The sequence below is a fragment of the Centrocercus urophasianus genome, unplaced genomic scaffold (assembly GCF_019232065.1).
Source record: "Centrocercus urophasianus isolate 14NV4802_14NV808 unplaced genomic scaffold, USGS_Curo_1.0 seq_16, whole genome shotgun sequence".
Classification (NCBI taxonomy): Eukaryota; Metazoa; Chordata; class Aves; order Galliformes; family Phasianidae; genus Centrocercus; species Centrocercus urophasianus.
In genome coordinates, this window is record NW_024884711.1 from 32,496,129 (window position 1) to 32,517,427 (window position 21,299).

The window sequence follows — 21,299 nt, forward strand, 5'->3', positions numbered from 1 at the left end:
TTCTGCTTCTGAACATACTCTGCCCCTCAGCTGCAAGTGCATACTGAATATTTCTCTCCAAGAGTTTCTCCAGCTCTGTGGTAAATATTTTCCTGCCTAACCTCAGGCTGAGGTAAGAGCTACATATTCTGCTTTCCAAATGGTCTAATTAGAAAAGAACATCAGCCATGAGTATAACGAAGGTCTGCAGAGCAAGACAAGCAACCATGGGGAAAGGAATTTTCCAAATACTGGGCAAAGAGCTCAGAAGGTGCCCTGCACTGACACATCAATCATGATCAAGCACAGTTATAAAGGACGAGGTGCTTTTAGTGAGAGTGAAGCAGCATGTGCCTCTTCTATGAGCACATCAGAAGCTGGCTTTCCTTCCAGGTGGCCCCCAAGGAATTTCATTATGCCTATTTAATGCAAGGCAACATCCCTCAGTGGGTCTAAGCTTGGCCACAGTCAACTTAGTTCCACAACCAAAGCTTACTAACCTCTGACCATCCACCACTATGCTCCTTTTAACATTTTTTTGGAGAGTCTGTTTGTCCCAATATGGGTTCCCCCACCCTTCCGTCACTGGAAGGTTTAATGCTGAGTGAAAAACCACGAATAGACTTTGAATGTGTTCTGCCAAGTCTCTTTACAGTACAATACTGGCAGGAGCGAAACACTGGGGCCAGGGAAATATGCAAGCTTCATCACATTAAAGGAAGCAGAGCAGCATGGCTATTGCATCATTCTATGGTTTCCCAGACGTTGCTGTTATTTTTTCATTAGAGCAACAGAAATGCACTTGGTGCTTTTTGCTGAAGAGCCAAGGAGGCCCCAAAAGGCTGTCGACTGGAGGAGAATGCAGCAACTGGAAAGCTGAGCGGTTTACTGCACTAATTTTATAGCACAGCCTTTACCAGTCTGTGGTAGAGGGAACCAGCAACATGATCTGAGTTCACATTTTTTTTTACAAAAGAGACACATAGCCAATGCTTAAAACTATTTGCTTGTTCAAGACAAGTTATTCAAAAATTTTAACTACTACTGAATCAACCGGCATTTTTCATTTCAATTCTGTATCATATGTTTTTAATTTTATCAGCATCTGTAACGTTTTAATTACCGTTTTTATTAAACCCTTCTTTTACTTTTTTCAGAAGCAGTACACAAATCCCTCGTTATTTAACCTGGGTATTAGAACGTGCAGCTCACAGCTTGGCCAGAGAAGCAAATCCCCACTGCTAGATGTGCCCTGCAGACCATAGGTGCTCTGCGCTGCTCTCCTGCAACTGCCACGCTCCTCGGAGAAGCTGAAATTGTCTCAGCATGTCCAGGCAGAAATTACCATTGTGATTTTAATGAACATATTTGCCCCCCAAAGCGCCTAAGCAGATTCCCAGCTAACAAAGAGGAGGGAATCTTTAAGGCATTCAGGGTCCTGCTGCAATGGGGAGTTTCATGGAAATTAATGTTTTATGACCTAATGTTTCATGGTTCAGCATTGAGATAATGTCATTGTTCTGGCCCTTGTCCAGCATATGCTCAAAGTGACAACATTCAACGTTTTTGACATCAAGATTCCCAAATGTTGGATGAAAACACACAAAAATTAGCAAAGATGGTTTTGTGTAGCTTGAGAGCTGCAAAAGTGGCAGGGTTAGGTCACATAATATAATTTGGTAGCCAAAGCTAAAACTACCCTTCATGGGTTTACGAATGTTTCAGGAAGAAAACCTTTGTATACAAAATAAAGTTTATTACAGTTGTCATAAAAGAAATATCAGACAGCTAAAGACAGTGTGCTGCCTGTAGACTGGGATAAAACATACAACTTGCCAATGACAACAACTGAGAGAGGGAGCAGACCTTGCCAACTGAAAGGTGTCTGGCAGATAGCACACAAAAGTTGAGAGAATAAACACAAGCTTAGGCAATGCTGTCCAAGGAGATCCTTTGCAGCAAGCAATGGCTACTGCTGAAATGATAGCCAAGCAATTCCACAGAAAGCATAAAGTCGAACTGCACCCAAGGAAAAGATTCCTGAAAGTGATTGATTCTTTACTTGCTTCAGTTCCTAAAGCAGCAAAATGTGAAGCACTGAGGAATATCTCTGCTTATGCAGAGAATTAAACAATAATTGGTAAGATTTTTTCCTTCTGAAGCTGTGTAATGTAGCATCCCCCTACAGTTCCTTCTCTTGTTCTGGATCTTGAGCAGTGTGCGCAAACTTTAAGTGGCTAAAGAAGAGGCAAGCCACAATTTACAGTTGGGGAGCAGTTAGCTTCTGCCTCTGGAAATAAGCTCTGCAAACTGCCTGCATGAAAACTTGAATACCATTGCTGAAGAAAGATATCATATGTTTCCATTGTAGTCATTCTGTTGTCGTGTGTAAGACAAAGATTAGTTTCATATAGATGTTCAAGGAACATACAATTTATTATGAGATGAAACTCTTAAACTAACATGTTATCTTGCTCAACCTCCTGGGACAGTTCCCATCTCACCCCAGTGTCAGCAGCTCATTTGACTCCTTTTAGGTGACATGGACTGAAAGAGGTATCACAGTTTCACAAAAGACAGCCCCATGAATCTCTTGCTCATTCATTCACCAAAGAAAAATTTTGGTGACGAAGCAAAATAACAGCCCTTAATACATCACAGATCCAGCGCACCCAGGCCATGAAGTTTATTTTTCCCCAACAACTTGGAGACAGTGTGGTGTGTCAGAACACATGCACTTGCCATTAGCATGAACATTAAAAGGAAATGAACATAAATCCCAGATTTAAATGTGCAGTTTGAACATCCTGGGGCAATTAAATTATTGATAATGGTTATCTGTCACCAAGCAATAAATCATGAACTCACAGAGGGGTAAAAGAAAAGCTGTCTTGCTGCTGACAGATGCACAGACTGAAAGATTTGATGGACCTTTCAGGTTCCAGAAGTAATTACATCAAGGTGAAAGATTTCTTCTCTTGCTTTTTTTCTCACCAACTCTAGTATTTCCATACTTGAAGCAATGCTTTCAGCTGACAACCTTTCTTACGTGGCCTCTAGATTTTCTGACATTTTGATGAAAATGAGGAACTTTTGACATTTTGATGAAAGCGAGCTGCTTAAAGGAGCAGCTGGGGAAGAGCAGGCCTGTTATATCGCTGCGAGCTGCAGCACAGAGCTCTGTGCTGACGGAGGAGCTCCCAGAACTGTGCACAGTGATGGGTACTCTCAGCTGATGGTAACACCAGTGTAAACAAACAGCGGGTGGTAAAAAGACTGAAAATACAGAAACAGATCAAGAAGGAGGGAGCAGGACACAGCAAAGGAAGGGGACAGAGGATCAACTTCGTGCATCAAATTGCACTGAAAATAATAGCTCGAGACTCCACATCAGCGTATTTCCTTGGAGGCTTCAGGGTTATGTGGGTAAGGACTGGGAGAGGGATGGAGGCACTCCCTGCCAGGAGCAGTGAGGAGCGAGCCAGCCAGCGCCCGGCTCTCAGCACTGCAAATGGCGGGGCTGCTGCCAGGCCGGAGTGGGCTGCAGGCCTGCAAAGCCTGAATGGGATGTGGGCCGCCAGGAAGGGATGTGCGTGGGCCTGGCACCCTGCTTTGTGAGCTGCCAGCACCCTGCTTTGTGAGCAGGCTTTTCAGGAGGCTGTGGTGTTGTGGAACTCAGCGCTGCTCTGCTGAGAAAGTGGAAGCTTTTCCAGTGTACAGGCTGTACTGTGGCCTTTAGGGAGCCAGGAACCGGGTTCATTTATTCATTTTCCAACAGCTAAATCTCTTTATACTAATTATGTGGAATTCAGCAGCTTTGGCCAAGGAAGATGTACTTTTTAATACTGATCCTTGGACTGTGTAGAGATCAATTCCAAAACTACTTGTACAGAACTTAAAAAGTGTGGGCATGGTAGAAGAAAAGAAAATAGCATGAAAATAATTTGGTTTAAGTCTGGGATGAACTGTCTGAGAACTTAAAATAAAAGACTTCAGATTAACTACTCAGAGGCGTATGGGCTACCAGCCTGAGTGTCAAACTGAGGCCATTTAATTGTCAGGAAACTGACATTTATTGCCCTGACACCTGTATCATAAAATTAGGTTTACTTTAGAACTTGTTCCATATGAAATCTGTGTTGAACAGTCAAGAGTGCCTTGAAAGGTCACAATAAGGACAATTATTGTTGAGGAATCTTTTTCCCCACAAAAGTAAGAAAAATCATCCACCAGTTTATGTATTTTTCATAAGCAAGACAGTGACAAACTGTACCTATAGCTACTCTTACAGAAAAATGAATTAATAAATAATAACTATAATTTAAAAAAAATCAAATCTATCCTCTTCCAAATGAATCTGGCAATTTTATACCCATAAGTATTTTTTGGTACAGCAATAAGGCATATGATATTACTATAGCAGTGTCATCAGAACGGTTATATGGATGCACCAGGTCTATAGGGCTGAGCTGGAAAATACATGGACTAATATTTGCTTAGTTGTTGACAGAATTGGTGACAAGCTCATGATCATGCACTCATCAGAAAATACTAATTGGATTCATATTTTGATCTCCACACTGCCAGCACCTGTCCTTAGTTTGTTTTAAGATACTCTTTATTACTTACCAAAGGGCCCGATGCAATCCTCCTTTCTCAGGACTCTATCAGTCTTCTAAGAAGAAACTTTAAATGAGCTTTTAAAACAAATGAAAAGCTGGATTTACATTTTGTCTTCATTAGAAGCTGCCAACAGTAAAATTAGTTGCCTTTAGTAGCCATGACAGATAGAGGAGCAATAACGGAATTTTAAACTGCTTCCAAAACAAGAAAATGGTTAATTACTATGTGAGGCAGAAAATCATTCAGGGGTACTTGACAAACACGTTATTTAAACATTTGGTTTAAGGTGGTTTTGTTTTGTTTTTAGATTTGTCAGATGACTGTGCTCATAACTAAGACATTCCTGCTCTCAAGGAAATGTCTTTGTGTTATTTGTTGAGTATAGCATGTAGAGTGGTCCTCTTATCTGTACTAACAACAAGAAACACGTGATTATTGAAATGAACTCTGTGAATATAATTTTATGCAGAAAATAAAGTAATTACATCAATACAATGTTGTACTCATTTTAAAAATGGAAAAACAATCAGATAATGTGTAAACAAATGTAATGCTCTACTTATTATTTACAGCTGGTAAATTTTAATTTTATTTAAAGACATGTGTTAATTAAAACACATTTCACCAGCTACCTACAAACTTAAGCTCAATTTTGTTTGATTTTGTTAGAAACAGGAAATTTTGAGTGATGCCCACAGCTACAGCTGTTTGCAGTCCTTATGTAACACCAGATGTAAGATTGATGTGTATTTTGTCCTCTCCTGTGAGTTGCAGGTGATCAAACAGGCAAAAACATAATGACAGAATGATTAGACTAATTTAGCACAAAGGGAATTGTTCAAGACATTCATCAATTACCTCACAAGCACACACACAATGATGGAGAATGTATTTATTGCAATGTCACAGATAAGCAAAACCACTATTTATCTACAATTAATTTCAAAGACAAAGACAAGCTTATTGTTGTAGAAAGCATCTTTTTGACATGACTGGTATTCTTTTGTAAGATGTAATACTAAAACATCCAGAAAACTAGCTGAGTGTTGTCTGAACTTTAGGCGTGACAAATCATTAAAGCAAATCCAAAAACCATTTTCCACAGATGTATTTTTTTAAATGAACTATTCTCATTCAAATGAGCTCTGCTATGAAACACCAATGCTAGAAGTAATCACATATTCAAATGTCGTTGGATTGCAACTCAAGGGTGTTGGTAAAAGGTGTTAAAGCATCAGCCATACTTTGCTTTTTCTGTTGCTAGAGCCAATCTGCGAATGTTTGCTATGCAACCAGCTGCTGCCTCCTGCAGAGTTTCATCTGTAGAGCCTACCATAGCCAGTAGGAGCTAGTGAAAATAACAATAAAAATAGTATAAGAAATAGAAATAAGTACACTACTATTTAAAAAATTTTCAAATCATACTTTGAACATTTGTAGGCTACTACTTAAAAATACTCAAATCGTACTTTGAACAACTGTATGCATTTACTCACACGTACAAGAAATAAAACATTGAATATTATATTAACAAAAACACTGTATTGTATAGGTACATATATATACACATTTATGTATGGTTTTTATATCTATATGCATTAACATACTTATAGAGCACCACACCTTATATTTGGTTATATTTGTACCTGTAATTTGATATTTTCTTGTCTGATTTTCTATTTATTTTTTCACGCCTGTCTACTGGTTCTGAATTGGATTTTTTTCTTGTAAGTAGGAATTGAATATATGCAAACCAAAAATCACTGTTTCCCCTGAAGGCATATTAATGTATTTGTATATGCTCCAGACTTCTAATAAACAAGACTGTGCTTTTCTTTTTGGCTTTCATCATAAAACATGTGAAGTCTGTTTTCTAGCGTCCTGCTGTTTGCAGTAGGTTTCCTCACCGTCACAGCAAACCACTTGTGTGAAACTGCTTGACGGATACAGACCTGGACATGCCATTCTTACATATTTGCATGGAAAAACACAAAACAAAGGCCCAACAGAGGCAACAAACTTTTGGAATCAATTCAGCTCTTCAATCATGTGGAGTAGATCCTTTACTTTGGAAGTCATTCAATTTTTTCAATGGAAATTCCCTTGGAGTAAGGTGCTGTTCCACACCAGCATGACATAACACAGACCTTGATGATAAAACACTTTTACATATCAGAAAATCATTAATAATACTCTGTGATCTCTTTTTTGAAAATATTGCAAGCCTATGATGCAACTGTAAATACAATATATGCTAGAAAACAGCAGAAAAAACAGATTCTTTGCTAGTTTAAATCAGCACTTCACAATCCTCAGATTTCTGAAAATCTGCCAAGCATAGTGCGCGTCCAGGTATTTTGAAGCTCAGACAGCTCTAATTAAAACCTGTATTTTCAGTCTGCAATACTTAGGATTCTGTGTTCACCCAAACAATGTTGAATCAAACCACAAAAAAAAATCTGTTATCACTCAACTCTAGTATATATTTTTCATATAGCTAAAATATTACATAAAATTATGAACTGCTAAATATAAAAGCATAAATTGAATGCAGACATCAAATTCATACGCTACCTTTTTCTAACCTTCCAGCAATAGTGAGGCATGGGCCACAGCTGCACACATATGGCATTTGCTTATAGAGATCAAAGCATTTCATACTTGAGGAAGTATTTGTGTTAGCCAAATGTACCAAACAAGCATCTTGCCAGTCACCTTTCACCCTTTGACCCCTATATGCAACTTGTAAGAGTGCTTGCAACATGCACATATCATGTCAAAAAGACTATTACTATTATTATTAAGTAAATTAAGCATCAATCATGTAATTTTCTAGTAATTCTTCCTACTATTATTTCCATTCATGTAACAAACTATGTCCAAATAGCTAGATAAGAATTCTTAACAGTGTGAACACTTCTGAACGGATATAGAACAGGAAAAATGGCACAATTAGAAGATGTAATAAGAAAGCTTTATACTCCTGTGCTTTATTTGCAGGCAAAATCTGAGCCAGGTTCAGTGGCTAGTGGAGTCAGTGAAGCTTCACCATTGCCTTCAGCTGGTGGAATGGCCTAGCAGCATGCGTCTGCTCAACAAAGCACAAGGGCCAGAACGCAAGCCTTACCAGGAACCTAGCATTTTTAAGAGAAATACTGCTAAATGAAGATCTTTCTCCCTCCTAATTTCCACCAGACTTCTCATTAACCCAAATGTTTCTTTGGGTGCCTCTCTTCCTTCTTGTATAAGTTACAGAAAAAAACTGATAGAGATCCTTCACATCCCTGACTCAAAACCAAAAATATGTATGCACATACCGTTTATACGGTGGTTTTGGTAACACCATAACTTTCAAATTTGGGAGCAAGGAAACTATATGCCTTATGTAATTATTCACTGCATCTTCATAAACCTAATGTAAAGCTTTCTGAAATGAAGTGAATGTGGAACTCAAACTTTTATAATAAATTCAGCATGAGTTTTTATCAGTACATGAGAACAGAAGTTTGTCATGAAATTAATATTTCAGAAACATATTTTTAACTACAAATATAGCAAAAAAAAAAAAAAAACCAACAAAAATAAACCTCTGCCTCTGTTATGACTCCGTGTTAGGTAGTCCTTGATACTAGGTTACTGATATCATCTCTTAGTCATCTCTTAGTCATCTCTTACTTCTGGGCTCAGAAGACTTAGGAAAATAAATACTTCTTGTAGCATCCTATGGTGAACTTAATGTTCAGCAATGGTGACTGTAGAGGCAGGGTTGAAAGGGGTGATCTCCACTCTTTATTGCAGCTGCTTTTTGGAGAGTCAGGGCTTAGTATCAAAGGACAACACCTTACAGAACACAGATCTGAAGTATCTCTTCTGATTCCTTAAGAATTAGTACAATACAACAATGCAACAGTAATTTTTACAAAAACATTAAAAACTGTGTTTGTTTTTTTTTTTTGTTTTTGTTTTTGTTTTTTTCCTTCCCCTTCTGAGTTCGGCGGTTAAAGGATCAATTGCTCTCTGATTTGTTGTTCTTCTAAATCACTTGCCAGTGGTAACATCCATAAGAACTGCCACGTTATACAAAATCCTTGTTCAGGATTTTCAGAACATGACTTCAAAGAAATATTCCTGGAAACAGAGTCTAATACAGTAGCAGCTGCTAGGGATAGAGGATATACAGAAACATTTGTCTGTCAACTTACTCCATGTTATGAGAAGGAAAGTGGAGAGAAGATTATTGAAAATGCAACATATTTAAATGCATGTGAGTAATTCTTACATATTTAGGAATGTAACATCAAAGATTTTGATATAAATGCTGTTTTAAACGAAGCAAAATTTTATCATTTTCATATATACCAACTAAGCTATAATTCTCTCACTTCCCGACTGCCACTTCTCAAACTGTGGTGGATTCATTTCACTTTACTGGTAATTTGGGTCACCCAATTCAGCTGTGGAAATGTATTCACAGAATGTATACACAGACCATGTCCACATATTGCATATATTTGACAAGTCCAAGAAAACTTTTTTCTTTTTAGTTCCAGTACACCAGTGCAATATTGCATGTCCTTCTTCTTGATGCAGTGCCCTTGAACTTCATGTATCCCTTCCCTTTACTGTTCAGGTATTGTTTTCTGACACATGTAAATGTTAACAGATGTGAGAAGCAATAAAAAAGCATGTGGTATAAATGCTTCTTTCTGGCACATAAAAGGCACTTTCCATAGACAGAGAAAGCATTTGCAGTACTATGTAGACTTCTTTTTCAGTTGGCAGGTATCTATATTCTAAGGCAAGAGTCCAAAATTTTTTGCACAGTTAGCACGTCATACCAGCAAATAAGCACAAATACAAGCTGTTTGGAGAACGTACAGAGCATATGTAGCATATATGGGTTCCAAAAGCAAGAGTTACGCACAGCCAAATCATTTAAATATTCAGAACAATTAAGAAGATTTTGCTATTACTGTCCTAGCTTTAAAACAGCACAGAATGGTGTGGCCACTTCAGAGCAGCAAAGTCAGAGTAGCCCCGAATGCAAGGGGTCTCAAAAGGTCTCTGGTGTTCATGCACAGTTCATGCACAAAACAGGGTCAGCCATCAGATTAGACCGGGTTGCTCTGGGATTTATGCAGCCCAATCTTGAAAACCTTTGAGGACAGAGACTGCATAATCTCTTTGAGCAACCTGTTCCAGCGTTTGTCTGTCTTCATAGGGAAAAGATTTTCCCTATATTCAATCTCCCTTCTTTCAGTTTATGCCTGTTGACTCTCACCCAAAAGCCATATATCACTGGGAAAAGCCTTGCTACATATGTTTGATGACTGACCTCCTTGTAGGTACTGGGAAGCTGATGTTAATTTCACTAGAAGCCCTCTCTTCTCCATGCTGAAAAATCCACTTTGTTGAGTTTTTCCTCACAGGACAGGTGCACCAATTTTAATCCTCGTGGCACTCTGCTGGTCCCACTAGCTCTGGTTTAGCCAATTCTTTCCTGTATTGGAGGGCTGGCTGCAGTATTCTAGGAGTGGTCTAATGAGTACTATGGGGAAGAAAAATCATTTCCTTCAACATACTGACCACACTCCTTCTATTGCAGCCCAGTTCTGTGCCTTCTTTGCTTTCAGGAGACACTGCTGGCTAATGTAGCCCTCTGCCTACTGAAATCCTCATGCCCTTTTCCATATAAGTGTTCCACATCCACTCAGTCCCTAGCCAGCATCACTGTGAGGGCAAGCGCAAGTGCAGGTCCTCAGCTGCAGGATGTTGCATTTATCCTTACTAAATTTCATAATGTTACACTGATCTGTTTCAGCTTTGCCCTGGAATATATGGAAACCACCTTCCTCTCTGGCAATCATGTTCTCTGGTATATCAAAGTTATGACAGTTGTTCTTCAAGGCAATAGTCAGACATACGAGGGTAAGCCAGAATATTGGCTTGCATGTTACTGTACCATGAATGATGCTGCCTGATACTCTCTGAAAGCAGAGCTTCCTGAGAATATTATCTCTGAAATCACAAAATCACCAACTGATTTTTTTTTTTTTTTAAAAACAAAATAAATCAAGAGTTGATAAAAGAACTTGTAAACGTATCCTTCCAAAATGGGTAATAAAAGTTAGTAATTCTTTTTTCTGTGAAGATGTCTTTCTAGAATTTTTCACTTCTACAAAAGCATAGCATAAGAGGATTTTAAAGAAGAAAGAGATGCAGACAAGTATTCCTCCAGTAAACTAATAAACAAAATCTTGTAAGGTTCAGATGCTCCACGCACTGGGTACAATAATTCCTAAGTCCTCCCTTTCCTACATTCCTTTAGTCACAATCATTGCAGCTTTCGGACTCACAGGTGGGAAGCAGGAAACAGAAGAAGCACTGTTTTCAGAAAGAATATAGTTTGCACATATTCTTTAAAAGGGGGTTGGTCACTTGATGCTTGTGCAAGTTTTCCAAAACAGTGGGAAGAGTGGAACAGTGCTATGGAGAGAGGTTCCTTTGCTCACGCGAAACAGAAATATAGATCAGCCTAAGCAATACTCTGGAGTCCTGTGAAAATGAAAGCAAAAAATGAAGGAAGAAGAGCTATCAAAATAATTTTTAATGCCAATTTTTCAAGCCTTTTTCTTTTTTAGAAGGAAATCTAGACAGGCTCCTTCAACAAGATTCATATCTATACTGGGAAGCTAGTCACAGTTCACATCGAGCTTACAATTCCTGGAAATAAAGACTCTCAACATAACTGCTGCTTCTATCTGCTATGCTGGTGATGACATCTTGCAGACTGACAGCATTTCCAGTTGGTGATAGGACTTGCCATTTCTTTTTTTATGAAGATTTAGTATCTGAATTATTTTATTTGCAACATTTCCTAAAGGATACTGATTTTCTAGCACTGTGATTTTCTAATTGTGTAACACTTCTTTTCCAAAAAAGACATTTTTCACATGCTTTTTATAAACCTAACCTAAGAGAAAAAAATACTTTAAATAAAAGCATATGGTAGAAGCTTATCCAAGAAAGTATCAGTCTAGATCCAGCCAGCAGTTTGCTAACTTTCAACACCATAGTGCACACTGGAAAATATTAAAGCACCTAGTTTGAGTATTACATTACACGTATTCCTATGAAAATATTTCTCATGAAATTAAATTCTAAATAATAAAGCATACTCCACAATCAAAGCATAATTAAGGTTAAAGTAAGCCGCTGCTTCTAAATTGAAATTCAGGACCTTTTTCTGATTTTCTGTCTCAGCAGAAAGGATGTACCATGTGCAATGCATGTTTCCCTAAGAAGATGCTTCTGCAAGTTCTGCAGTGTTTTCTCCTGATTTTGTTTTTGTTTTTTTGATTTTGTTTGTTGCTTATGCAACACAAAGACAATAAATTTCAGATGCAAAGTCTTTGGGTCAGGGAACGCTGAGCTAGCAGAGGTGGAAAGCCCAGCACTACAAGTCCCAGTAAGTGCAAAAGATGGGCAGGACAGACACGGACTATGTTGACTACCTTTCATGGAACGCCACTCTTCTCTGGAACTGAAGTCAGTGCAGCCCAGCTTGCTCGCACAGAATGTGAAGGTGCAGGAACTGAAGCTCCTTGTTTGGGCATGGTGAAATCCTAGGAAGATCCCACCTAGTTTCTTCTTCTTCATTCTCTTATTCCTATCTTTCCTCTTTTCTCTCCCCTGAAACACATCTCCATTCTAGCAGCCATGGAAAAAGAATAACAGCCCTTGATAGTCAAGCACTACAGAAGGATGACAAGGCCTGAAAGATACAGGCCAAGGCACACCTGAAAGTGGTGGCAGTCAGCAGATTGGGCAGGATCTGTCTCCTTTGTCTCATCTTTTTCTTACTCCTTCCAAAAGAACAAAAACAAAAAAAACCAACCAAGCAAAACAAAACCAACAGTGAAAAGAGTGCAGGAGAAAATCTGTATCCTTTCTGCAAACAGGTGCAGAACCTGGTGGGAAAAACTTGTCTGCAGTTTGCAGTGCACTTTGCTATCTATTCTTTTGTAGATCTTGTATATCTTCCATTTAGTTTTGTATATCTTCTGTATCTTTTGTTTAGTTACAGCTAAACCAAAAAAGGGGCAACAGCTAGCTTTCTGAACCATGCCTTCCTTGCTCTTGAAGAGAAATCCTCGTAGGCAAACACTAACAAAATACAAAATAAATTGTAACTCCCATACTATCCAATTATTTTAAAGGAGGAATTACTTCACTTGTTGGCAGTGTTGCATAAAGGAAATTATAATATGGTATGCAACTTAAATATACCTACATAATTCCTAATCTATGTATGTGTACAAAATATGAACAAAATATTCTACAGCTTATTCAACACCTCATCTGTATTAACTGTCTATTTTTCACAGTAAAATAATTATTTTGGGAAGGGTGCCCCACTTCTGTGCAAAAGCAGCAGATTCTGAATACCTGACAAGAAACAAAATGCTAAATGGTAAAATGTAGAATAGTTTTAATAGTTTTAAAACTTGGTAAACTTGCACTAAAATACACTAAGTTGAATGGCTTTTCCATCACAAAGAATATTCCCTGCAATTTCAGATAGAAGTGAATATAAACATATCATAGAAAGGTAATAAAGCTAAATAAAACTAGTAATAAAAGCAACTTTAAATCACTGTTTAAAAGGTACGATTACATACAACCTATCAGAGTCCTTAAAGGCAGATAATCTGAGTCCACATTCAGCTGTAAGAAGTTTGGTGCAATATTAAGAAAGAATTCAATCATCATGAACATTCCAATGTACAGAAGGGTCTTACAGGATATTAAATTCATCCCACAAAAAGCAATAGGCAGATCTGATAATCCAGAAGTGAAGAAGCCCAAGGTCTTACAGCATGTTTTCATTTGAACCACTTCATTTTATCCTTATTTCATGTCGTTTTCAAGAGAAGATTAACACATAAAAGGCCCTTGGTGGCACAGATAGAATAAAGAACTTTTTCATAACATCAGTACAGTTACATTAAAAAAAAAATACAAAAAACACTTTTTTTCAATTCATTGGAAATTCATTGTATTAAAACAGGAGCCTGCTTACTTAACAACATGTAATGGACACAAGCAGGCTCATGGACTTTCCTTTCCTTTCATAATGCAGTCTGGCTCTGTAACACATTGGAGACTATTTCTTTATTTTATTGCACCCTGATCAATCTTTCTTTTTATTCCCTGCTCACTTTCAGTACTCATCTGCTTTTTCATTCCTGCTCTTTTCATACTTTTCTTTCTTTTTCATTTTACAGAAGCATAACTTCTGCCTTCCCTTCCTTCCTTAATATTTCTGCGAAGGTAGTATAGGAAGTTTGAGAAAGAAATGCTAATTCAGTTTTGGTTTTCAAAATGTAAAAAAAATGACTATTATTAAAAATACTGTCTCTGTCTATCAATTTGTGAGTCACACGAGGGCTATATAGAAGCTAAGGGAGGTCAGTTGCAAATAAACTCTCAGGAGCAAGTCAGAAAAAAAAAGGAGACTTGAGCTGTCCAGGAACCCTCATGCACTAACAGATTCTGCCTGACTTCCCAGCAAAACCCTGAAAACATCTTACATGTTGTTCTCTTGTTTACCTACTATTCCTGAAGTGCTTTATTTTTGAAGTCAGCACTGAACAACAGTAAAGGGAAACCGCAGCTTCTGGACTACTGACAAATGCTTTGATGTTATCTTAAGCTGCATCTTATTCTGAGAACAAGGTGCAAAACCTCACTGTACTACTGCTTTAAAAATATGTTACATCTACTGGTATGCATGGACCAACTTCAAACTCTCTTCTGTATTCAATTCCAACTTCTGGTTTTGATTCTATAACACCAACATAGATTTAAGTCCAATGGTCCAAGTGTGTGTCTCTCTGCCTTAGTAGAACTGTAGTGATCAAAACCAACGGGGTGCTTCTGCTAGTAAACCTTACGTATGACATTTTGGGGATAAAGGCAGGACAGTCATGCTGTAGACACTGACAACAGCATTTATTTCAAATAAAGATTCAAGTCACTTTTTTGGGGGGTGTACAAGAAGAACTATATCCTCATGTTTTAAGATCTGTGGTAACAGTGCATATATTTACGTAAACTGGAAGGTGACTGGCATTGTTCAATTTATAGTCTGTTTTTAAACTAGAGAACATTTGTATAATCAATAGATATCAAGATGTTACAATCACAAAATAAACAAGAGAGTTAGGCAAAGTAGACAATAAACAAAAAGATAACAAAAAGAGAATAAGTAGAAGAGCTTACCCTACAGCTGGGCTCACCACAAAACACCAAGAGAGGTGATCTCCAGAAGAGATCCTTCCTCTCTGGTAGCCAGCTCTTAAATAGGTCTAGGAGGGGTGCAGCCAGGCTCCACCCATTCCGGCAGCACAGGTGAGTTGCCTTCAGCTGTGCTCCTCTGGCTGACTCATGGCTCACCTCAGGTGATCGATCAGAGGTTCAGGCCCTGACTCCGCAGTTCCCATACAACATTCCATTAGAATGTTTCATTAAACTAATACAAAAAATTACTGTATACAGTCAAAAAATAATAAACAACTACTGTAATACAATCTGGATAGATTCTGAGATGAAAAATAGAATTTAATAATGATAACTTAATTTTGATTTAATTTTTCACATTTTGAAGTCCCTCCTAACTAAAGGTAACTTCCCAAAACAAATAATATTTAACATGAAATAAGAATAAACACGTACATAAATTAACTATCCCTTTGGACACAGTTAGAAACTCTTCCAGTCTAGAAAGGCAATCATTTCTCTTAGGTGTAAATATGAGAAGCCTTTTCAAACTGATTATGTGGTTGTTTCTCTTCCTGTATTAACTTCTTTTATGTTCGGGCACTACTATGGATAATTAGTAGAGTACAACTACATTAAACACAGGAAAAAAAAGAAAACTAGCACAGCATAAATCAATGTATGGAACATGGTTCAGCTTTACTGAAAGAAATACTAAATTCTGAATGTGAGAAAGCAAGAAATGAGACAGGTTGCTTCATGGATAAAGATCTGGGTGCAGTGTTAATTCATATCTGTAGATTTAAAAAAAAACTTCTTAGTCTACTTCTTAGTTTTCTACTTTGCAAGTTTTTGCTTTGGATTACAGAGACAGATTAATTGCTAGAATGCATTTTCCTATCTTTAAATTGATTTTGGCATTTAGAGAACTCTGTATATACTGCACATTTTGTATTTCTTTTTTATCATCACTTTTGTGATGTATGAAGGACAAAAGACACAGAAGTAAATGTATGGTATGTAAAAAAGGTGACATAGCAATTTTATTTCTTTATGAGTTTTTGGTGAAGAGCTCTCTTGAACAGATTTCTACAACACAAGGGGGTAAACCCAATACTTACAATAAGAAGAGGATTACTGCACATGAATAAAAAGAGTACGACTACCGATGAGAAGATGAAACACTTCAAGAAGCAAAAGACTAATAAAATACTATTTACACAGTGAATGCTCAGGAAATCCAGGACAAAATTATGTCAGAGTTTGAAATATATACACACTCCATTAGCCTACAATACCTCTGAAGTCCAGAAATTCTCTCTTTGGATTTCTGTAAAGGGGGTAAGCCAATCTGATGACTTTTGGATTCATGCGAGTTTTACGGATAAACGTATAGAGGTAAAAATATCAAATTAACCCGATTCTTCCTGCATACCTGGGCTCAAGATAGGCGTTAGGCAAAAAGTTGTGAACTCTCCAGGGCAATTCTGAATTTAGGTGTTCTAAATAACGTTTGGAGATTTTTTTTTTTCTTTTGCTACAGAGACCAAAATTATATATCTTACCCTTAGTCGAGTATTTGGAACTGTAATTTCTGTATGGCATTGTGGAAGCAACTTCATGCATGCCTGTTTACTCAATTCTTTATCATGTACAGTTTCGTATTTTTATCTTTATCTTCAACACAAATGCAGTGAGCATATTGGATACGACCTAAATTCACTTATGATCTATCTTACTTGTTTCCTGCATATTTTGCAGTTTATCAGACTCCTTTTGTAACTGACTCGCGATACTGACCAATACTCTCTTATTTCAACATTCATTTATTTCTCTGCAAAACTTCCAGAGATTAAACATAAACAGTTGCAATTAGTTGCACTGATTAGTAGCTGGTAAATACAGTCAGTTATGATCCTTGCAGATAAATGTGAAATTCAATAAAAAGAGATTTTTTTATAAAATGAAAATGCATGGACTTTTGTAGTCTAGCAGAAGATATATTTTAGCCTTTGGTTGATTGTTGTATAATCACCATTGCAACTGTGACTCGTAATCTGATTCAGCCCTCACTGAAGTCAGCGACGCAATTCTCATCAACCTCATGTGCTCTGGGAGCCTGGTCAAATCTTTAGACTTTATGCCAAAATATGGAACGCTAATCAGCAACATTAACACAAGGGCCCATTTCATCATCTACGCATTGCAAGGGGACTTTTCCTTCGCATCTTTACCGTGAAAGTGACAGCAGCAAGATGTGCCATATTATTAAAAGATACTGCAGAGTGCTCTTTGAAACGGCAACATAAAAGAGAATACAATGTCTAGGGCTTGAAGCCAGCTCTAACTGAGTGATTGATCCTGCAGGAAGAAGAAGAAAGGAGAGTTTTCATAGACAACAATGTGAAATGTAAAATTTGGTACATTTCAATTACATTACAATTACATTACAATTCAGTCTCTATTTACACATATGTATTTCTACATATCTACGCATGTATATATTGCCCTTATTATTTCTTATATTCATCTTCTTTGAAAAGCTCCTTACAGACAAGGAAACTATTTTTGATCAGCTGAATGCCAAAAATAATTACCTGGCATTCTGCCCTTGTGCATTAAGCCAAGTACCTCTCAATTAACAAAACTAATTCTAATATCAGACAATGTAGCTACTACTCCATGTAAAATAAAATATTTCAATGTTTTTTTTCTTATTATTACCAAATTCAAAACAAATACTTCACACAGACACAGGGATGAGACTTAGTACAGGGAGCTAAACAATTGCAAGAAGCTCTTCTGTGTATTTCTGTGGTTTAGAAAAAAGTGCCAAGTCGGAAGGAAAAGACATTCTCTGCATTTTCTAAAGCAAGATAAATACAGAAAAGAAATATAGATGAAAGATGGAACAGCTATCTATGGACTCTGCCAGATTCCTTGGCTTTTTGGCACACCTATTGATGCTGGCAGACTTAGCCAGTAGCAATCTTTTCCATTAAAAGAAGCACCATATATTTTGGTTTAACATACTTTGTTTGTGCATTTTTAAGCTTCAAAAATGTCTATTTAAATTTTTTTAATGATTCCTTCTGCACAGTTGGCTGCAATTGCACTTATTTGAAGCAGTTCATTTATCACTAAAAGAGCTGCAGGGCACAGCTACTGTTAAACAGCTCCAACAAACCTACAGCTTAGTGGGACAAGCTTCTTTTTATAAGACTGAAAGATGCTTAACTTGTGCCAAGTGGAGTTTTATGCCAGCCTCTAGGTTTGTTATCCAAACGTTACTAAATTAGAGGTCTTCTGAAGCATAGGATTTGGGCAAAGATAAGCTGATCTCCCTCGGGCTGCTGTTTTTACCTATCGGGGTAAGCCAGATTTTGACAGAACACTTGCTACATATCATAAACTTTAGCAGTGTAAAATTTTTAAAAATCACTGAAACTTTGAGGCTTAATCTACACTGAAGTCAAACGTCATTACCTTTGGCAATGGTGCAAAAGTGAAGTGTTTTAAATGTAAGTACCCCTACTTTATGAATGGTGAATTCTACTTATTAAGAAGGTAGAGGCTTACTGGTTTCTGTTTCTTGGAGCTGAAACTGTAAGAAAAATGTACACAGCTGGCAGTTGCCAACACAATAGAAATTGCACTGGTGTAACATTGTCAGCTATCATTAATCCTTCTGAAACAAAACAACAAATGCCAGTATCTTACTTAGCTTGTGGAAAATCTTGCATATCTGTGGTTGAAGGAACTGGGTGTAATTTCTGTAGCCAACAGCCATGCAGCAATTTTGCCATCTAGTGCCCTCTTCCTTGACATCTAAGAACTGTAACAACTGATTTATGAAAAACAACAAGCATGGGCCTGGAGGTATGGTGCCAAACAACTGTATCTCCAGTCTGAACAGTGGAGCCTGAATAAAGCCAACCATGACTGTTAAAAAGAGGGCTCTTCTAAACTGAAAATAAAAACGTAAATATGCGAATATGCAGGTATATATGTATTGCACATGGATAATGTTACTGCATAGATACTATATAGAATATTTTGGATTGATTTTAAAAATTATTTTCTTAAAGGTTAATAACATAAAACTATATTCTGTATCAATGTTCTCAACAAAGACCCCCCACAAAAAAACTAACCCTCTGATCAAACACAACTAAAGAATTAGGTGTGCAAGTGCATTTGTACTTCAGTTTCTGATCCTCAGATATATATACTATATGCTGAAGAGCATATAATATGATAAAGAGCATATAATTTGGTAAAAATTCCTAGTAATCATCTTCCATAGTTTATAGTTCACAAAGACGATCTTATGAAAGTCTTTTCGTGTTAAAAAAATTAGCCAAAACTTGTAAGGATTTATGGTTTAGTAAGTAATGAGCAAAATTTGAAAGCAATTCAAAATAAAATACCCAAAATACATTCTTTAATACAGTCATTATAACAAAGTACAGAAAAACTCTTCAAACAGAAAAATGTCATTTCATAGTAAACTTTTGTAAATCATGGTTAAACCAGCTATTTTTAAATCGTAGATTGTAACAAGGGAAAGGAAGAGCCTTTGTGTGATTAGCTTTTCTACCATTAATAATAGAATTCAAAAAGTACAAATACTTCATAGATTAATTCATAGTACAATTTAGAAAATATATCTTAGCTATGACAGCTTCTTTGCAAAAATAAAAGCTAACAAAATGAAAAACAACTATGCGTCACTTGAGGATGTAGCATGAGAAGTAGAAAAAATGTGATGAATTAATTAAGAATATATCTATTGATATGTATAAGGACATAGATACATCAAGGAGCATCTTGTACACTCCTAGAAGCACGAGACTCTATTTTACCTTTCTTGTATCAAGGTTTTAAAATTAAGTTTTCAATATTCCTGCTGAAGATCCTACTAGCTGTAACTAATATTCCAGAAGGTATTTACTGACATTTTGCAATATTATGAAAACTGAGCGCTCCTACAATTGTGCAAATAATTCAGTGAGACCAAAGAGTAAGGCTAAAGATCAGTTCTATACACTGGCAAGTTGGATGGACACTTTCAATATTAAAAAGTGCCAGAACATAAATTGGAAAGTCTGATCTGCATTTCAGATATGCACTGCAATTTGTGGATCTTCTGTCCCAAAAATGTCTACATTCAATGGAATAACAGGTGAAAATAGAGTTATACATAGTGCAGGAAAAAATACCATCTTTATATCAACTTTTCTGAATAACAAGAACAGTCTAGAAGAAAAAAGAGCTCAACAAGCTACCATATATGGCTGACTTTCTGTAGCCTTTGGCAGATAGACAGTAGCACCAGCTATGGCTCTCGTATGGGTTAAGTACCTTAATATCTGGGTGACTGGGTACTATCTGGTGGCTCTGCTCTCTTGATTTTCACAAAAAGTTTACAGCCAGCATCTTGTATTTATATTTTGCTTATAATAATAGAGTTGGAGTTGCAAATTAGCAGTGATTGATCTCGGTTTGCTTAAATTACCACATATAAGCAACATATGTATTTTTTAGATTTTTTCCTACTATTTAATTCCTATCTGCTCACCTCCACCTTGTTGTGCCCTACATTCAAACAATAGGTTTTCTGAGGTCTTTTTCTGATACAGCCATACATCACTGCCTAGCAAGGTGAACAATTCAACTGGGATCAATGGCTTTAGGTGCTCTGGCAATATAGATAAACAAGTGAATAAGTTTAATAACATTATTTATTAGTTAGGAATTCAAGCACAAACTTTACTCAAAGTCAAAATGCCAGTAGATCCTCATTCATCTCACTGGGAAAATATCCCTGAATGTTTTAGAATATCTGTACACCATCCGATCAGCTGCTTGCAAATGCAAAATATTCAGCAAACAGAATGTGTGGGTTTTAGCCTCATACTTTACAATCAAAACAACTAATATGTTTTACATAGACCTTAATCCATTTGTGCCTACATAGCTCAACTCTCAGCCAGAAAACTTCAGTTTTCTAACAAATCATGTCTCTGCCAAAACTGGAATCTTCTGTTATGGAAAAGGCTGCATTTTGCTTTAAAGGCATTATTGGAAGAGTCACTGTGTTGGTGTCTTAAGATTTTCTTTTCTAAAATAATAAAATGCTTGAATGCATTTTGTGGCTGCTTTTATACTGTAAATGATTAATATAAAAAAAGATAGGTAACTCATCTGAGATTTACAAAGTTTATTGACAAAATTACAGAATGATTTAATCTCTAGGGGAAAAAAAAGAGTTTACTTCACTAGGTCTAAATTCATTAGTGATTTATATCAACAGTATTACCTTATGTTAACTTCTGCCTTCGTGTGGGAAAGCATTCTAGCATGGGAATGGCTAGCCTGGTGAACAGTCAAAGAAGAAAACTGGCCGAATATGA

General features: G+C 36.9%; 1 protein-coding gene across 1 annotated transcript in view; it reads right to left on the reverse strand.

Moving 5' to 3' along the window:
- Positions 1 to 5,510: 5,510 nt before the first annotated feature.
- Positions 5,511 to 21,299, reverse strand: part of ODAD2 (outer dynein arm docking complex subunit 2) — a 74,250-nt gene continuing 58,461 nt past the window's right edge. Inside the window, exon 20 of the mRNA XM_042817427.1 lies at positions 5,511 to 5,950. Coding sequence (XP_042673361.1) covers positions 5,837 to 5,950 — 114 coding nt within the window. The 3' untranslated portion in view covers positions 5,511 to 5,836. The remainder of the gene's footprint in view (positions 5,951 to 21,299) is intronic.